Source organism: Centroberyx affinis, unplaced genomic scaffold, assembly GCF_046629955.1.
Source record: "Centroberyx affinis isolate AG114_WGS23_722 - 3 ecotype Tasmania unplaced genomic scaffold, CSIRO-AGI_Caff_v1 ptg002260l_1, whole genome shotgun sequence".
Lineage (NCBI taxonomy): Eukaryota > Metazoa > Chordata > Actinopteri > Beryciformes > Berycidae > Centroberyx > Centroberyx affinis.
In genome coordinates, this window is record NW_027280548.1 from 1 (window position 1) to 17,859 (window position 17,859).

Below are 17,859 nucleotides of genomic sequence, written 5' to 3' on the forward strand. Positions count from 1 at the left end.
GTTTTTTTTCTTTGCTGTATCCTATTGCTATTTGCTGCTGCAACAAATCAATTTCCAGAGGGAGAGGTCATTCAGGTTTCATCCTTTCTTTTCTTATTTCTGTGTGTCTTTGTAGTTGTGTTTCGCCCCATGCTTCCTGGGAGGTTTCCTCTGTATCTCTGGCAGTCTGAACGGACTGACGGTGGAGCAGAACGTCGCCAAGCTCAAGAGGGTGAGCAAGCTTCACTATACCACTATATTATTCAGCATCATTGATAATAATAGTTGGGGTGCCACAGTGTCTGAATGGTTAGCTCTGTGGCCTCATAGCCAGAAGGCTGTAGGTTCGATTCCCGGTCCTTTCTGTATGGAGTTTGCATGTTCTCTTTGTGTTCTCCTGGGTTTCCTCTCTCAGTCAAGTGCATTGGAGCCTCTAAATTGTAGGTATGGATGGGAGTGTCTGTCTATCTGTGTTAGCCCTGTGATGGACTGTGGACTCCTTCCCTTCCATCCAGTGCATGATGGGATAGACTCCAGCTCCTGACTTTCACTTTCAGAATGCTTTCTTTATTCAGTAATAAAGCTATTTCATAATCTTTTTTGACATTTCAGACGCTAATATGTCCTTCCTAAGACTACACAGTGTAGCTTTAAATACTGTAGTGGTTCTGATATGACTTATAGACAATAAAATAACTAGCCAACGCTCATCAAGTCTCAAAATCATCTTTCACATTGCTTTACCTGTACTTATGCCACCGTAATAACGCTATTAGATGTGAATATATAACTTACTGTCATTACAGCAACTAAAGAGTTGCTGTAATGACAGTAATAGGTGCAAAACAATTTAACATTATGTTTTAAAGGAGTATGAAACCTTAATTAATATTAATATGATATATACAGTACTGTGCAAAAGTCTTAGGCACCAAAGTGTTTTTATATAAATTGTGTCTTAGATGTTTATTCATTTTTTTTCTGCATTAGTGTGTCAGTAGACTGCTCTTTATAGTAAATTTTTTTATATATAGAAACTTTTCATTTAATTATTTTTGAAAGCATCTTCGGTTTACTTTTGTGCCTAAGACTTTTGCACAATACTCTATATATTAATTTTATTTTTTATTTTTTTATTTTATGATGAAACACATCTGTCCTGCTCATAATCATGACAATACATCACATTATTCCTTTTCACTGGATTTTCTTTGCAACTAATAATAATAATAATGATAATAATAATGATGCTTTTTATTTGTACTGCACTTTTCATTCACAGTGAATCTCAAAGTGCCACAGAGTTAAAAACATAAAAATAAAAACGAAGAAAAAAGACATCGCTAACAAAAGTTAACAAATCCCAGCTTACTGTCGCCAACTAGTGGCTGAAAAACCGTTTTGGTGATTTACAGAATTTTGCACGTCATCAAACATGTTACAGTCTTTCCCACTCTTCCGCCCCTCACCTTTCCCCCTGCTCCTCATGCCATTTGCATCTTTCAAAAATCACACAGTAGGTGGAGAAAAGTTCAAACTGAGGGTATCATGACTTTAAACTTAGGGCTGATGTTGTGCCAGAAAGTATTTCCCCTTAAAAAGTTGTGTTTGCCCTAGGAGTGTGTCTCAGTGTGAAGAAAATACCAATCATTTAAACTTTTTGCAGATTATTTTCCTAGTGCTGGCTTTTCAAATGGTGAAACACAGAATAACAGTTGCCTACCTATGAACGGTGATCACACTTCCATTGATTCTACATGGATTCTACACTTGTTATTATTAAGTGCATTTGCCCCCACAATAATTTCCGTAACACACACGGAGGACAAAACACGGACACGCTGCCAGGGAGACACATTTTGTAGGGGATACAAAATTTGGCACAACTGGCCAGGCCTCCAAAGTAGCCTCTGAAGTCCCATGCCCCCCCCCCCCCCCCTGGAACTGGTGAGGGCATTGCTACAGAACAGCGAGTGTGCTCTGTGAACATAGTCCAGGTAAATTAAAGTACAAAAAAGAGGATGCCGTGGTTCTCCTTGAAGCTAGCTGACCTCCGGCTTTCACCCCTCATTATTATTAGAAGCTATTTCCTCCGATGGAGAGAGAGAGAAGAGAGGGGGGGGGGGGAGACTGTGGAAATAGCAATGTGACTCATGTCTTTGTGTGTGTGTGTGTGTGTGTGTATGTGTGTGAGAAAGCGAGAGCATGCGCATGTTGAAGTGTGTATTTGCCTGGTGTGTTTGCAGGGCCGGGTCAGAGCTAGCTGGTATCTTGCGCTAGGAGCTCACGCGTCCATCACTGCCTCGCTGCTTACTCACCGTTCCACTGCTCACCATCAATTATTTACGCAAGGAGAGGCAAGGACCTGCAGTTTAGAGTGAGGGTCTGAAAGGCCAACGAGGTAAATGTCAGAAAAGACAGAAAACAAATGACAAACGTGTTCGTTACAGCAGGCCCGGCACTGAGGAAATGGGAGACGAAAAAGCAACGGAGCGGCTGGCCGGCCAAACGGCGGCTCTGTCTCGTAGAACTAGCCAGAGCTGACGTCAAATAGATGTTTACTGATGGAGCGGCATGACATGAGGTGGTGGGGGCCCTCATACTGTGAGCAACAGTACTGAAGTCAGCAGAAGTCCCTCATTGTCCCCCCACCAAAGGGGGGACTATGGATCGGTCTCCGTCTGTTAGTTAGTTAGTTCGTTAGTTTGTTAGTCACACTGTAATGCTGACTTTGTGCTGCTAGGGGGCAGCATTGACAATGAATGGGGACTCAGTGGTAAAGCAGGTCATACAGTTAAAGTTATCATACAATGTGGGGGACAATGAATGGGGACTCAGTGGTAAAGCAGGTCATACAGATTAAGTTATACAATGTGGGGGACAATGAATGGGGACTCAGTGGTAAAGCAGGTCATACAGTTAAAGTTATACAATGTGGGGGACAATGAATGGGGACTCAGTGGTAAAGCAGGTCATACAGTTAAAGTTATCATACAATGTGGGGGACAATGAATGTGGACTCAGTGGTAAAGCAGGTCATACAGTTAAAGTTATCATACAATGTGGGGGACAATGAATGGAGACTCAGTGGTAAAGCAGGTCATACAGTTGAAGTTATCATACAATGTGGGGGACAATGAATGGAGATTCAGTGGTAAAGCAGGTCATACAGTTAAAGTTATCATACAATGTGGGGGACAATGCATGGGGACTCAGTGGTAAAGCAGGTCATACAGTTTAAGTTATCATACAATATGGGGGACAATGAATGGGGACTCAGTGGTAAAGCAATACAGTTAAAGTTATCATAGGTAACATAATAGTCTACACACGCTACACACTCTGAGACATTAGACTGGGTTGATGTGTTGAAGTGAGAGTCAATGGAGAATTTTTGGGCAAACCTCTAACCACAAGACACTTATTGTACTTTTTGCGGTCGTTGGCCGTCAGCCAATCAGATTTCTGTCTTTCCTTGTTGTCTCTCTACCAATGTTGATTGCGTTTCATGAACAATTGTTCTGACTGCCCAGTGCAAAATGGATGAGAAGTTTATCACAGCCATTCAAAGCCTCCTACCACCGACTACAGTACGGAGTCCAAGACAAATTTTCCTAAGGGGACTATTAAAGTATATCTTATCTTATCTTATCTTATCTTATCTTATCTTATCTTATCTTATCACGTTTCATCCATCGTTGGGGTCAATGGGAAGCTCTGAAGTAATTTTATTGTTTTTTCTGTTTATTTTCGATGCTAGCTAGCTATGTTAACGCATCAAGTTATGAAAGGTAATACCATAGCAGCAAAAAATACATCATTTGCCTGTTAAAAACGTTGTAGCTGCAGACCACTACATGGATACTGGAACTGGAGCCTGCCCACAATTACTCAGAATAGAGTGACCCATCAATCAATTTTCTTGCAGCGTAAACACACATTTAGGCCTATTTGTTGGTGTTTCTGCTGATTATAGCCTGACATATCAATGTATCTAGAAGGATATTCAAGAAATACAAAGCAAATTTATAGCTACAAGTTATCTAGCAGTAACCAGCAATGCATAGCTACTGTAGGCAGCTAGCTAGACCAACTTCACAAATAACATCATATTAGAAATGGATTCTGGTTGGTATTTCAGTAACACTTTACTCTAAGTGGTGCGCCCGAGGCATTTTAAGGCATCATACGCACATGAATAAGCACAATGTGAGTGCATCATAATCAAGGCATGACACTAAGCTCACCCGAGGCTAGTGATTTTGGTGAGTCTAGAAAAGGGAGCTTTTTTCTGTCCATTGGTTTGTTTGTGAACATTGACATGGGCGTGGCAGAAGTTTAGTAAGGAGAAAACATGTCATACAGATGCTTTACCATCCCGTGTTGCTATTGTAAGAAAGTTGCAACCAGGGCATTGCACAGAAGAATCATGGCTGTAGTTTCAATGAGGGGAGGGAAATACTCACTATGATAAACCTAGCTTCTGCTATAAAGTTATGCTATTGTTTTGGATTTCGCCATTTATGGTATCATCAACATCTATGGTAACGACAACTAGGCTAAGACACCACACACGTGTGCAAAAGTAACTACTTTGCATGCTTCTGCATTAAGACAATGCGTTGACAGTGTGAGGTTGACATTGACCTCAAAGGCAGTACAGAACTGTGAAATTATCAATTCAACAACAACCCCCAAGTCGTGCCTTGTGGCTGCATTGCATTCTTGTCTATTGAGGCTACTGTTGGAGAAATTGGTCTCTCTGCTTCTTCTACGATGGATTTCTCCTTGTATGATTGCTGAATGTCGGTGCAAAATGGCGGCTCTAGAAAAAAGCCCTTGCTCTTTGATTCTGAGGGGCTGACACTAAAACTTTGCATTACATTTTACGCTTTCAAACTCCATTGTAGCAGCGCTGGACATATCTCAACGTGACATCACATCGTATACAATTGGCCAATTATCCACGGGAACAAGAAAAATACACTGCCAAACGACAAACCGGACCCAGAAATGCATCACCAATAGCCGATTTTAACAGGGTTAGTGTTGCAGGGTGGATTTGTCCTTTAACTTTTCCACTAAAACCAATTATGCTTCCGCTTCTAATGGCCGTATAATCTGCTGGTTATGCATCACAATGCACTTCAAGTAAATTGTTACCCAAAGTTGCAAGAATGTAACCGTGACAGATCAGTTCTCTGGCGTTCTCTGGTTCTCAAGTGTAGAGAATTAAGTTCATAAATGCATCCCCGCGAATAATAAATACTAAAATTGAGCGCATACCCCAAAAGTGCATCTACCAACCAATATAAAACCACTAAGGAAGGCAAGACAAGTGCTGTATTCTCGAGTGTAGGAGGAATAATTGTGATGTCCGTCTGACGCAGTGATCACCAGTGGCAATTTCACCTCAGGTGGCAAAGTAGCTTGTTTGGCCATAATTAGAAAACAGTTACGCCCCAGAAAACCATCAAAAAGAAAAAAAGAAAAGATTGTTGCTGGAACATTGGCTTTCTGTTTTTATATGTCGAGACATGTTGAGCTGACCTTTAAGTAGATGACACAGGGGATTTTGTGTGGTAAGGTGGTAAGGGTAAGGGTGTGTGTTTGTGTGAGTGTGTGTACGTGTATATGTATAAACCGTTATTTATCCTTTTACTCATATATACATATGTGGCATAGATGGGTAAAAGCACAAAGCTTGTTGACCCATTGCTTTAACGGTTAAATTATGGGTGTTAAATTACTACGCCGACAGACCGTTAAAGGGAAAATCCACCCTAAAACTATTTTAAAAACAACTGTTGGTGATGTACCTTGCATTCCTTGGTCTGTTTTGTTGTTTCGTAGTGTATTTATCTTATTCATGTGGGTATTATCGAGACAATTTTTCATCTGTCTGAAATATCAACGGTAAACATCAGGTTTTGGTGTCAGTCCCTCAGAATCAAAGCGTAAAGGCTTCTTTCTAGACCACTTTCTGGACTCACCACTGACATTCAACAATCACACAGGGACAAATCCATTGTAGAAGAGGCAGAGATTTCTCCACTAACAGTAGCCTCAATAGACCAGAATGCAATGCAGCCACAAGACATGCTGTGTTTTGAGGACAGATAGACATGCCCCAATGTTCAGAACTACTTGGCTATTTTGTCTATGTCTATGTGCCTATATGCCCACCTTTGATTGAAAGCAACAAGTTCCTGCCCTTCTGTGGGGGCTGTCGACTGGCATTCTGGGATATGTAGGAAAAATCACTAAGTGAAGTAGGGGGAAAGTGGGTACACCAAAAAAGTAAATTACAAAACTTTATCATAAAATAACTCCTGAACTGCATTGGACATCACCGATTGATGAGTATCCAAGTATGAGCAAGGATCTTTGTGAATTGGACGCACCCTGTAATGAGCCTCATTTGCAATTTAAATATGCATGAACAGCGTCAGCGCACTGTGTCTCTATTTCCTCGGCAGCGTAATTAAGTGTACTTTCCACTCACTGCGGACGGTTTGTGAATCACACTTTTGTGTTTCTCTTTGTTTTGCAATGGTTTAACGACCGCAAAAGCGCCGCAGTCCTTTTGTGAATTCACCCCAGAGTCCACATCCGAAGTAACGGCTCTCATTACGATACAAATATAATAGCAATTTTTTTTTTCTCTCATCACAGGACTATGCAGATGCCTTGATCTCAAATTACTACGTAAGTTCTCCCTTTATAGTTAGTCATTTTATTGATATGTGCATTGACGTATGTGTGCACTGTCCATCTGGATTGTGCACAGAAAGAATCAGGTAAACATGGCTCATTTCACAACACGTCATTTGCTGTCCATTCTTAATGTGAATGTTATGCGTGAATTGTCCAGTGAACGTTGTTTGTTTGTGTTTCAGCTATGGCCACCAGTCCAGATTGCCAATTTCTATTTCGTTCCACTACACCACAGGTAAGGGCCTATCGGCTGATTGTCAGCATAGTAACAATCGGCCGCACTGATCAAGAAATGCACAGTTTGTACAGAAAGCATTTTCATATACAATGTAAAACACTGATAAAGGCCGTCAACTGAATATAATTACAAAGTGGCCTCCTTTGACATGCGGGCACTATTGGGGGAAAAAGTCACAGCAATCGACAGGGAGAAAGAAAAAAAACAAGGACACAACAGAGAACCAAAGACTGTAGGTTGTACACAGTTAAAGTCTAGGGCTATCATGCAAGACAGCATAAATGCCCAGTTTTTGACATGGTTTGGTAAACTGTCCCACAATATAGGACCTTGGCATCGTACAGAAAATTGACCTTGTGTGATTTTGTAAAAAGCTATGGGTAAATTGGTAGATATGAATTATGAGCCATAATTGTGGATATGATCATTGAAGATAAACGTGTTCTCAAATCTTGATGGAAGTAACTTCATTTTAGATTTGTAAAGAAACTGGCAGATCTGTAAAACATTAACATCATAATTGTTTGTTAACAGCAATGTGAAAGACTGGTGGAGAGCATGCCAAGACGCATGAAAGCTGTGATTGAAAATCAGGGTTATTCCACCAAATATTGATTTCTGAACTCTTCCTAAGTTAAAACATTAGTAGTGTGTTGTTTAAAAATGAATATGAACTTGTTTTCTTTGCATTATTCGAGGTCTGAAAACACAGGACAAGACAATGACAAGTTGTAATTTTCTGCAAATAAATGCTCTAAATGACAATATTTTTATTTGGAATTTGGGAGAAATGTTGTCAGTGGTTTATAGAAAAAAACAAAAATGTTCATTTTACTCATTTTACTCAAACACATACCTATAAATAGTAAAACCAGAGAAACTGAAAATTCTGCAGTGGTCAAATCAAAGTATAATACAAGGTTACCACAGTTTTTCTTGGGACATAATATCTGATGATTCCAATACTGTGTCTGACCACTATGATTTTTCCAAGAAAGTCTCTTATCAATCAATAATACACCTAAGAACTTGACATAGGAGGCATGTTGTAATGCTGTTTCTCAGTTGGAAAATTATGAATGTTCTCTTGAAGCAGATCCATTCCAAGATACATAGTGTTTAACTATTGTTTATTAACTGGACTAGAGCCATTGATGTGGAATATTTTTGTCTGAAGCCATATTGGTATAAGACTATTTACTGTTAAAAGAAATCCATCATTCTATTGTACACTAATCTTTCGAGTTCTTTGGCTCGACAAGGAAGAATGGAGATAGGTCGATAATTCAAAAATTCAGAAGAGTCATCAGATTTAAACACAGAGGGGGGATAACAGGGGATTCAATTAAATGGTGATTTGTTCAGAAAGAAGATTAATTATAGACCAGGTCTTTTTGCTTGATAGTGATGCTGCTTTGCTTCTCTTATTAGATGATGTAATTTACTTCTATTTATTTCTTAGTTTTACCTGAGGTAATTTTTACAGGAGCTAAAAGAGGCCAGAGTTTTTACTGCTGTGGGCGTGTGAAGTCTGTAGAAGCTACTGACATGGCAGATTCGGACAGGACTAAAATTACAGACATGCTACGGTAATGATTACATTACCACACCTCCCCCTGAAAAACTAATCCCAGCCCAATTGGGCTTTAGACAGTAATGAGTATGAAGTATCGAGTATTTTAGCAAATCATGGACATATAAGCTTCAGTATCACCTTGTTAAATCTTTTCATCTTGTGTTGTCAAACATCACTGTTTTAAGAAGAGTGAAAAAGTCTACCAGGATTCCCACTGGTCTGATATTCAATTTCTGGAATATTTATCATTATTATTATTATTATTGATATTTATATTTCCAGACAGGGAAAGTCAAGGAAATTTACAAATGAGTCACTTTACAGGACTATAGCAGAAAGTGTTCTCAAACTTGTTTCACACATTCATTGCATTGCGTTTCCAGCCCAACTGGAGTGCACAAATCTGATGTTACTGTTCTCTAAATAGGTAAAATCCGATTTTTATGAGGTTTATATGATTTGCCAGCAATCAAAATAGCAAGTCTGTCTTTCACAAATGTAAAATAAAAAAAATGGATCTCAGCAATGTAAATTGGGTATCCAGAGGTCCTGAAAAAGTCTTAAAATCTCTCATCTAAACTCAAGGCTTTAAATGCTTTTGAATATAGTTGAATAAAGCATTTTAAATCTGAAAGTCAGTTATAGAGGTCTTAAAAATGCTACGGTTTCATTATATTATCCAAAGGCAAGGCCTTAAAATGTTTTGAATACAGTCGAATAAAGCATTTTAAAACTGAAAGTCAGTTTTAAAAGTCTTAAAAATTTGGGGTTTCTTGGTGTTAGTGTATTGTTTTTCTAGTGAGAAAAAAAAAAACAGTCCTACTGTATCCTTCACCTATATTTCAAATGTAAAATTCATCTTTAATGTCGTTCTGAAAGTGTCTAACCCTAAAAAGCCTTATTTTCATCTTGAAACTATCAGACACCCTGGTGAATGAATCCAAAGACGTCAAATTTCTCATGTTTGCAGATTGGCTGTCGTCCAGGTCGTCGCTGTCGCCTGGAACTCCTACCTGTCCTGGAAGGCCAATAAGATGTGAAGGATTCTCACAAGTCCCGCCCCCTGCCTCAAACCCCCTCAGGACTGTCAGTGTTGTTAATGATGTCTTTGCACTCACTTGTAGTGTGATATGGGCTGTTCTGGTCTGAAGATTGCTTACTTTAGGCTACTTAGTCTTCTGATATTTCCAATGTGTAAAACTGTGATTGAGTCACTTATAAAGGTCAGAAGAAAGTGCTTGTCTACTCCGAATGACAAATTCACACTTGAAAGTCAAACTTGCATTTGCAGAAATGTCTGTGAAAGTTTGTTATTTTTGGAAATAGGATTTGGCACTGGTACCGCACAGTGCAGCCACACATACACACACACACACACACACACATACATAAATACATGCACACACATTGATAAGTAAATTTTCTAATCTATATAATAGATTGTCACTTACCAGAAATTATTTTAAGGATAATTTGTTAAAGGATTATTTCATAGCCTGGGTTAAAAGATAAATCCACACTCGGATCCTCTTACACTGTTAGATATCAATTTGTGATGTTCAATACATTGCAGGAGATATTTTGTGATGAAGTGTTGTAATTTACTTTTTCGTTGTACCTCATCTCATCTTCATCTCACCTTTCTGCTTTTCCCAGAATGCCTTTTGACAACCCCCAAGTTTTAGATAGCTGAAAATGTTTCTACGTTTGGCCAGTTATCCACAGAATAAGAAAAATATACCACCAAACAACAAAATGGGCCCAGGAATGCAAGGTACATTACCAATAGCTGTTTAATAGTGTTAAAGTGTTTTAGGGTGGATTTTGCCTTTAATCTATATTTCAATGTACATGGAAACTGTATACTTTTTGAAATGTGCACATTTTTAATATTAAAAGCCATATATCTAGCATATAACGCGTCTTAAAGTTTTTACGTGAGGTGATGTTATTGGTGTGTTTGACCTAGCTAACTTTTGTGGCCAAGTTGGGGTTTGGATGGGCGGGGTTGTTTTTGGAGAGAGGCATGGAGGCTGCTGAGCGGGGCTGTCAACCGAATTAACTCCACACATTTTTTCCCCACACAAACACACTTGGGCTATATCGGGGGAGAAGAGCAAAGCGTCTGACGAATCCATTGAAAATCTGCCAAATAGCCCCGTTCCCTTAGGGATATGAGCTTCTCCCCCAGAAAGTTGGAATCCATTTTTGATTCAGCACCCGGGCTCGCAGTGTTGTATATGCATGCCAAGGTAATTAGGTAGATCGTCTTATTAGTGCTGCAACATGTGCGCATGTTGCATGGTATATAGCTTAGATCTGTGTTTGAAATGCTCATTGTTGAAGTTGGGAGTTGTCGCAGGCTTGCATTCTGAGGCCAAATCAAGGGTTCGATATGAACAACGTGGATTTTTGAACGGCAAAACTGATATTCTTCGATATTTTTGGACTGAAGCTGCTGGTGGCCTATAATTTGCGCTGATGTTCACTATCTTAACATAGTGGAAAAGCCTCTGAAACAGCTTTTAGAGCATCATGGGACACTAAAACTCTCCATTGAAAGCCATAATAATGTAACTCTTTTAGGTGGGGTAGTAGCTCTTGAAGCTGTTGAGAAATGAAGGGAGGAACCTCCATCATATCAGAGGTGGACCACACTGACCGGACAATATCTGATTTTGAATAAAAGTCAGTTCCAGTCGGACATAACAGAAAACCCACATATGGATCTAACCCAAGTTAAAACCAAATGGTTGTGGTCAAAGTTAAAAAGTCAAAGTTTCTGGCCTTGAGGATTTAAATGTAAATGCAATAACAGCCTACTCCCACAAAAAAGTATAGGTAGGCTATAATATGCACTACTGACTGCGTCACCCAGTCCCATAATATAATAGTGTAGAAGTGTAATAGATTCCAGGGCTCCTAGAGGAGGTTCCATGGGGTCCTTCAGGATATTCTAGGAGTCTTAGAGGAGGTTCCATGAGGTCCTTGAGGATATTTCAGGGGTCTTAGAGGAGGTTCCAGGGTTCCTTGAGGAAATTCCAGTGGTCTTAGAGGAGGTTCCAGGGGGTATTTGAGGATATTCTAGAAGTCTTAGAGGAGGTTCCAGGGTTCCTTGAGGAAATTCCAGGGGTCTTAGAGGAGGTTCCAGGGGTCCTTGAGGAAATTCCAGGAGTCTTAGAGGAGGTTCCATGGGTCCTTGAGGAATTTCCAGGGGTCTTAGAGGAGGTTCCAGGGTTCCTTGAGGAAATTCCAGGGGTCTTAGAGGAGGTTCCAGGGGGTATTTGAGGATATTCTAGGAGTCTTAGAGGAGGTTCCAGGGTTCCTTGAGGAACTTCCAGGGGTCTTAGAGGAGGTTCCAGGGGTTCTTGAGGAAATTCCAGGAGTCTTAGATGAGGTTCCAGGGTTCCTTGAGGATATTCTAGGAGTCTTAGAGGAGGTTCCATGGGTCCTTGAGGAAATTCCAGGGGTCTTAGAGGAGAGGGGGTCTTTGAGGATATTCCAGGAGTCTTAGATGAGGTTCCATGGGATCCTTGGGGGTCCTTGAGGATATTTCAGGGGTCTTAGAGGAGATTCCATAGGGTCTTTTAGGATATTCCAGGAGTCTCAGAGGAGGTTCCATGGGGTCCTTGGGGGTCCTTGATGATATTCCAGGGGTTTTAGAGGAGGTTCCAGGGGTCCTTGAGGATATTCCAGGGGCATTAGGGGAGGTTCCAGGGGTCCTTGAAGATATTCCAGGGGTTTTAGAGGAGGTTCCATGGGGTCCTTGAGGGGGTTCCCTAGTAAAATGAGGAATAGTTTAATTTTACTATAAGTAAATTCACTAGATATGATCCCAATTACAGAATGTATAGAAAGAATATTGTAATCCTATGTTTCACTCTCACCACTATTAACTCCTACAGTGTAGGCAGTTCTACCATTCAATAGTAAAACAACTAAAATCTTCCTGGGACTAAATCGGATCCCCTGGTATATCAGGTCATATAACCCATCAATAGGCATGGAAGTGTTTTAGACAGGCCTAAAATAGTTGGTTCAGCACCGTGGACAGTTCCTGCAGGCTGGATCCAGTCATTCTAACCATAACCAATCACTTTACATTTCTGTCCACAGCAAATATTAATAACAGTGTTGTTGTGATTGATTGAAGCGTTGTTTGTCTAATCATAGAACTGACATGGCTCTGGGGTGGCTGTTCAAAGCTATGATGACTGTTGCTATGTTTTTCCCTGGTTGCCTTAGGAGGTACAGCTCTACCTTGAATCCTTAATTAGCCGCTTCTAATTCAACTGATCAAAATAAAATAGCCCTAATTTTGTCTAGGCTAGATGAGGGGTTCTCAAACATTTTAATGTCACAAACCCCCATTTGAGCATATTTAGACTCAGGAATCCATTCGAGCCAGTAATCCCTTAAAATAGCCTTACATTCACATTAACTTACATTAATTCATCCCTTAATTTATGCAAAGGGAGTGATTAATGGAGGAGACCCCATCAAAACCCCCTTAAACACCCCCTTAATCTTGACTTGAAAAAATCATTGAGACAGAAACTTTCCATTAATAACTCACTAATAACCCTATAAACCATGCACAAAAGGCATGAAAAATCCTTTAATTAAGGCCTACTAGTTTCTTCATGAATCAATCCCATGATAATAACCTTACTAGGGATAAAAATTAAGGGGTTTGGTTTCTTAGTGATATGGGATGATATTAGTTGTTGGTTTTAAATTGCAGAACTGTCTACACTGTATGTGGGGAGATAATAGTTAAGACTGAAACCTGGGATTACATTCTTATACACTCTCTAAATGGGAAAATTCTAGTGAATTAAATCATAGTGAAATGAAACTATTCCTCATTTTGCTAAGGACCCCTGGAACCACCTCAAGGACTCCTGGGAGTGCCCGGACCCCAACTTTGAGCACCACTGGGACTAAATAACTGGAAATAAACAGGGAAAAAAAAAAGACGCGTCCTTTTTTTTTTTTTTCTTTCCATCAGAGCATCCTCAGCTGTCCCTCCCAACAATATTGCCTTTCGTCCCCGATAGTCGTCTAATTTCCAAACCGGTATCTGCACTTGCGTTGACGTCAAAGGAGCAGGCTGGATGTATAAAACCCTCCGTCCTCTCCAGTCGCCTCTCACAGGGACTTTCCACACCGGACTCCGGCTTGATATCTCACCGGCCCGACCGCAAAGTTTGGTTGCAGCATCTTGAGAAAACAAAGTAAGTGTCTCCATTTCACTTTGCCTCATTTTGTTTGTATTTATCATGTCAAGGTTCAACTTCTAACAAGTTTCAAGATGCCTAATACTGCATCCGAGGCAAGGATGCATAAGCAAGCATGCTTTTCTCCTACAGCAGAGGAATCTCTTCAACTGGATTTTGGTTCCTCCTGTTTAAGATAAGATAATATAAGATGAAACTTTATTGATCCCCGTAGGGAAATCTGGTCGTTGCAGCAGCAAAAGCAATAGGATTTAGCAGAGGGAAAAAAGAGAAATAGGATTTAAACACGCAAATATATACTGTAGATATATGCACAAAAACAGTAAACAACTCACCACTAAGATGCATACTCTATTTATTTATCATTTATTTATCATCATCCACGATGTACTGTAGTGGTAAATAATAAGAGGGGTAAACTGTGACCTTTAGTCACTGATCACCATGAGCCAAACAACCACTAATAGAAAGAACATTCAATTATATTTTCAGAAAACTTTCATTTAGGTTTTTCCGCTTAAAAGCCCATATGCTTTTAGAATAGATCCGATTGATACTACTTACTATAATGCAATTAATTTATCTCAGAAATATCATATCAGTCTAAAAAGGTGTATATACTGCTAATAAATGGGTGGTGGAAATTAGTTTAATTGGGTTCATCATCCACTAGATCCTTTCTATTCTATTACCTATATGTCCCCTAAATGTAATGCTGCTGATTGCAGGATATGAAGTCCGTCCCCCTGCTCCTGCTCCTTTCCTCGGTCCTCCTCTCATCACACCTCCGCCCCGCGGCCGGCAGACCGCGCGTCCTCCCCGCCTGGTTGGACGGCGGCGGCCGCATCCAGACTCAGCAGCTGGACGAGGTGCTGCTCAGAGCCGCCGCCGCCGGAGACAGCGCCGCCTCCGCCCTGCTGGGCGACAACATCCTGAGGTTTCTCCAGAGGAGGAACCCGGACCCGCTGCACCTGCTCCCCCCGGAGGAGGAGGACGAGGACGAAGAGGAGGAAGTGAGGACGGCGTCGCAGCTGTGGAAGCGGAGCGAAGAGCCGCCGCTGTCCATCGACCTGACCTTCCACCTGCTTAGAAACATGATCCAGATGGCCAAGATGGAGAGCCAGAGAGAGCAGGCCCAGCTCAACCGCAAGGTCCTGGACGAGGTCGGGAAGTGAAGCGCTAAAACTAGAAGAAAATATGCCTACTTCATAAAGCCCAACCGCTGTCTCAGTGTCTCAGACCTCTTGACATTCTAGTTTTCTTTTTGTTTGTGCGCCTGCCTTCCTCTCCACATCATTTTACGCGCAGCCGGTGCCACTTTACGCATCACAGTATCCGTGAGTAAAAAGTAAAATTCTTCGCGTCGCCTAAAAAAAAAACTTTGTTGGAAAATAGCTGAACGAATGGAAACGGACGGTCCACATCCCCCCACCCCCCCACCCACCCCCCAACACTGGACTCATGATGGACTTGTGGCAAAAGGGAAACTGTCGGGTGTATGCCTCATCATTACTGGATTTCACACCCCATGTGTCATTTTCACATTCTGATGTTCGGGACACAGTTTGAGCTGGAAACGGAGGGAACAGCCCGGGTCTTGATAATGTGTCTCTGTGATCGATCGATGGTTTGGACGAGACGTACAAAATAATACTCATATCTGTGTGTTCTGAATAATTCTTTGCTGAGTTATAAAATGATAGATGACACATTACCAAAGCAAGTAAGACAGCATGAGCTTTTTTTTTTTTATTGTTCCTGCACCTCTTGAATCACTGACAAATCATTTGCATGTCTGACTTAAATATAATGAAATTACACTAAGGCTTTAAGATACTATGGCACTTCACACACTATACAATCAAATTATTCATATTTAAGTGAAGTTCAAGTTATTAGTGCCCAATTTTGTTCAAAGGGCAGACATGTTTCCATATTTTCAGTGATGCAGTGGTATATAATGATGAGGGTAAACAATCATAAGGAAAAAACTGAAATATTGACATTTCTGACAATAATTCATCTTCATATAACTTACATCAAATTGATACAGCTATGATGTATATTTACCTCTGAAATGTTCCATGAAGAACCGTCTGTGGTTACTCATAGAGCAGTTACAGAACCATTGAGGAACTGTCTGCTTTTGAAACCAAGATCGGTTCTTCAAGCGGTTTCTCGAGGGTTCTTTGGTTAGTTCATGATTCTATATAGAACCGTAATGACTCAGAGAACCATCTGATTTATTCAAATAACAAAAAATAGTGAATTAGAATAAAGAACCCAGTGCGGTGTATATTTTATACGTTCTAAAAGGGTTCTTTACAGCGCTCTTATGTAGAACCATGTGAGCATGGTACTATAGAGAACCTTTTTAAAGTTTTCTTGATAGCACCAAAAAGGGTTCTACTGTGGTACAAACCTAAAGAACCAGTTTCCGGTACTATATAGAACCGTCTTTGTTAAGAGTGGAAGAGCCAATTGCCCTGTTAGAGTAATTGCTCAAAGAGGAATTATACATTAGGAACCAAAGGAACCAAAGAACTCTAAAGAACTATTTAAAAAAAAAAGAGTCCTATGTAATTGTGCAGGATGTGAACAATAATCTGGATTGGACGCACACCACAAGGTCCCGAAGTATCTAAAAAGTTGCTGTTTGATTTTCTAAGGAAAGGTTTTGAGTAAATTTGTGTAGGATGGATGAATAAATAAGGCTAATTTGTGTCCAACTGTACAACAGGAGGCTGAAAATTCAAAATCCCTCTCTGGTCTGTGGTGTGACTCTTTTCCTCCATCTAAATCCACTCTGTCTGATTGATCGGTGTTGTATGGATTGACTGGATTTGTTTGAAGACAGTGGTATATGTATAGTGAGAGGTTGGGAGGAAGGCAAGCCAAACTTTAAGGTTCAACTAAAACGGATTCTTTCGCAGCCTAAAGTGTCAGCTCTCACCTCCCCGTCATCCTCTTTTCTGTCCCTTACTTTGAGTGAGAGCACTATCATCTGTACTGTACTGACTGTAGCATGCTAACCCTTAAACAAAGAAAAAGAAAAGGAAAAAAAAAAACCAAATGCTTTGTTTCATCGTAAACTGTTTTGTCTGACATCTTTGTTTTTTGCAGTAAAGAAAAAGCTTTTTTTTTTTTGCCATTTATATTTTGTAATAAAAAAGTTCGGAGTAAAATCATGGCTGTTGACTGTCATTGTAGTGACTATAGTAGTAGGTCAGTGTTTGATCAGTAATAAAGTACAATGTTCTTCTGACTGCTATAAGGTCATAGTGATGTCTAAGTGTTTCTAAGTGTTTTCCATTTTGTAATAAGACCCATACTCTGTCTACCATGGGGATCTGCTGCTGTAATCCAACCACAGGGTCTGGTGAAAATACTGGAAACCAAAGACTTTCCTCACTTGATGTGGCCTCTTTTTCCAGCATGACTGGATTATACATGTATCTTCCATGCGACAGTGAGTTGCAACTGGAGGTACTGGGTGTTTCGGGTCTTTTAAAGTTTGCCGATGTTGGACCTATAGATAATTTGTCTCTTATGCCGCTTTTCCACCGCCTGGTACCGGCTCAACTTGAATCGACTCTACTCGCCATTTTTGGTTTTCCATTGGGCAAGTACCAGGTACCAGGTACCATATCACCTGGTACCTGGTACTTTTTTTGGTAGCACCTCCATTGAGGTTCCAAGCGAGCTGAGGCGATACCAAAAGGTGACGTGAAAACACTGCAGACTACTGATTGGTCAGAGAGAATCGTCATCATTGCGCAATACGGGACATATTTGCTAACGTTAGCTACCAGGTTAGCTTACCCTCTTGTGTGGCCTTTGAGCAGCCAGAGAGCCTTGAGCCTCTTCTGAAATAAAATCTGTCTCCTTGCTGTGACTAACAGCCACATACCGAGAATCAAGAACACCATCCCCTCCACATCCTCCATTGTTGCAGTGTGTGTCGTGTTGAAGATGACGTCACGGCAGTTTCATGTGGCGTCATGGCGTCGCTATGATGACCAGTTGTGGGGCGGGGGGGCACATTGAGGGGGTACTATCTGCAGTGGAAAACCAAGTGGTACTACCACAAGAGTAGAGTCGAGGCGAGT

The 17,859-nt window shown here is 40.6% G+C and overlaps 2 protein-coding genes across 2 annotated transcripts; both read left to right on the forward strand.

Moving 5' to 3' along the window:
- Window positions 1-115: 115 nt before the first annotated feature.
- On the forward strand, window positions 116-10,416 carry LOC139655441 (mitochondrial inner membrane protein Mpv17-like; the record flags this gene model as incomplete). The annotated part of the gene is made up of 4 exons (XM_071532854.1): window positions 116-211; window positions 6,655-6,687; window positions 6,879-6,931; window positions 9,481-10,416. Coding segments are annotated over 4 exons (252 nt in total), but the record flags the coding sequence as incomplete, so codon positions are not given.
- Window positions 8,390-14,925, forward strand: LOC139655442 (UI-like). The gene is made up of 2 exons (XM_071532855.1): window positions 8,390-8,407; window positions 14,479-14,925. Exon 2 carries the CDS (start codon window positions 14,482-14,484, stop codon window positions 14,923-14,925), a length of 444 nt encoding a protein of 147 aa, XP_071388956.1. The 5' UTR covers window positions 8,390-8,407; window positions 14,479-14,481.
- Window positions 14,926-17,859: the final 2,934 nt, after the last annotated feature.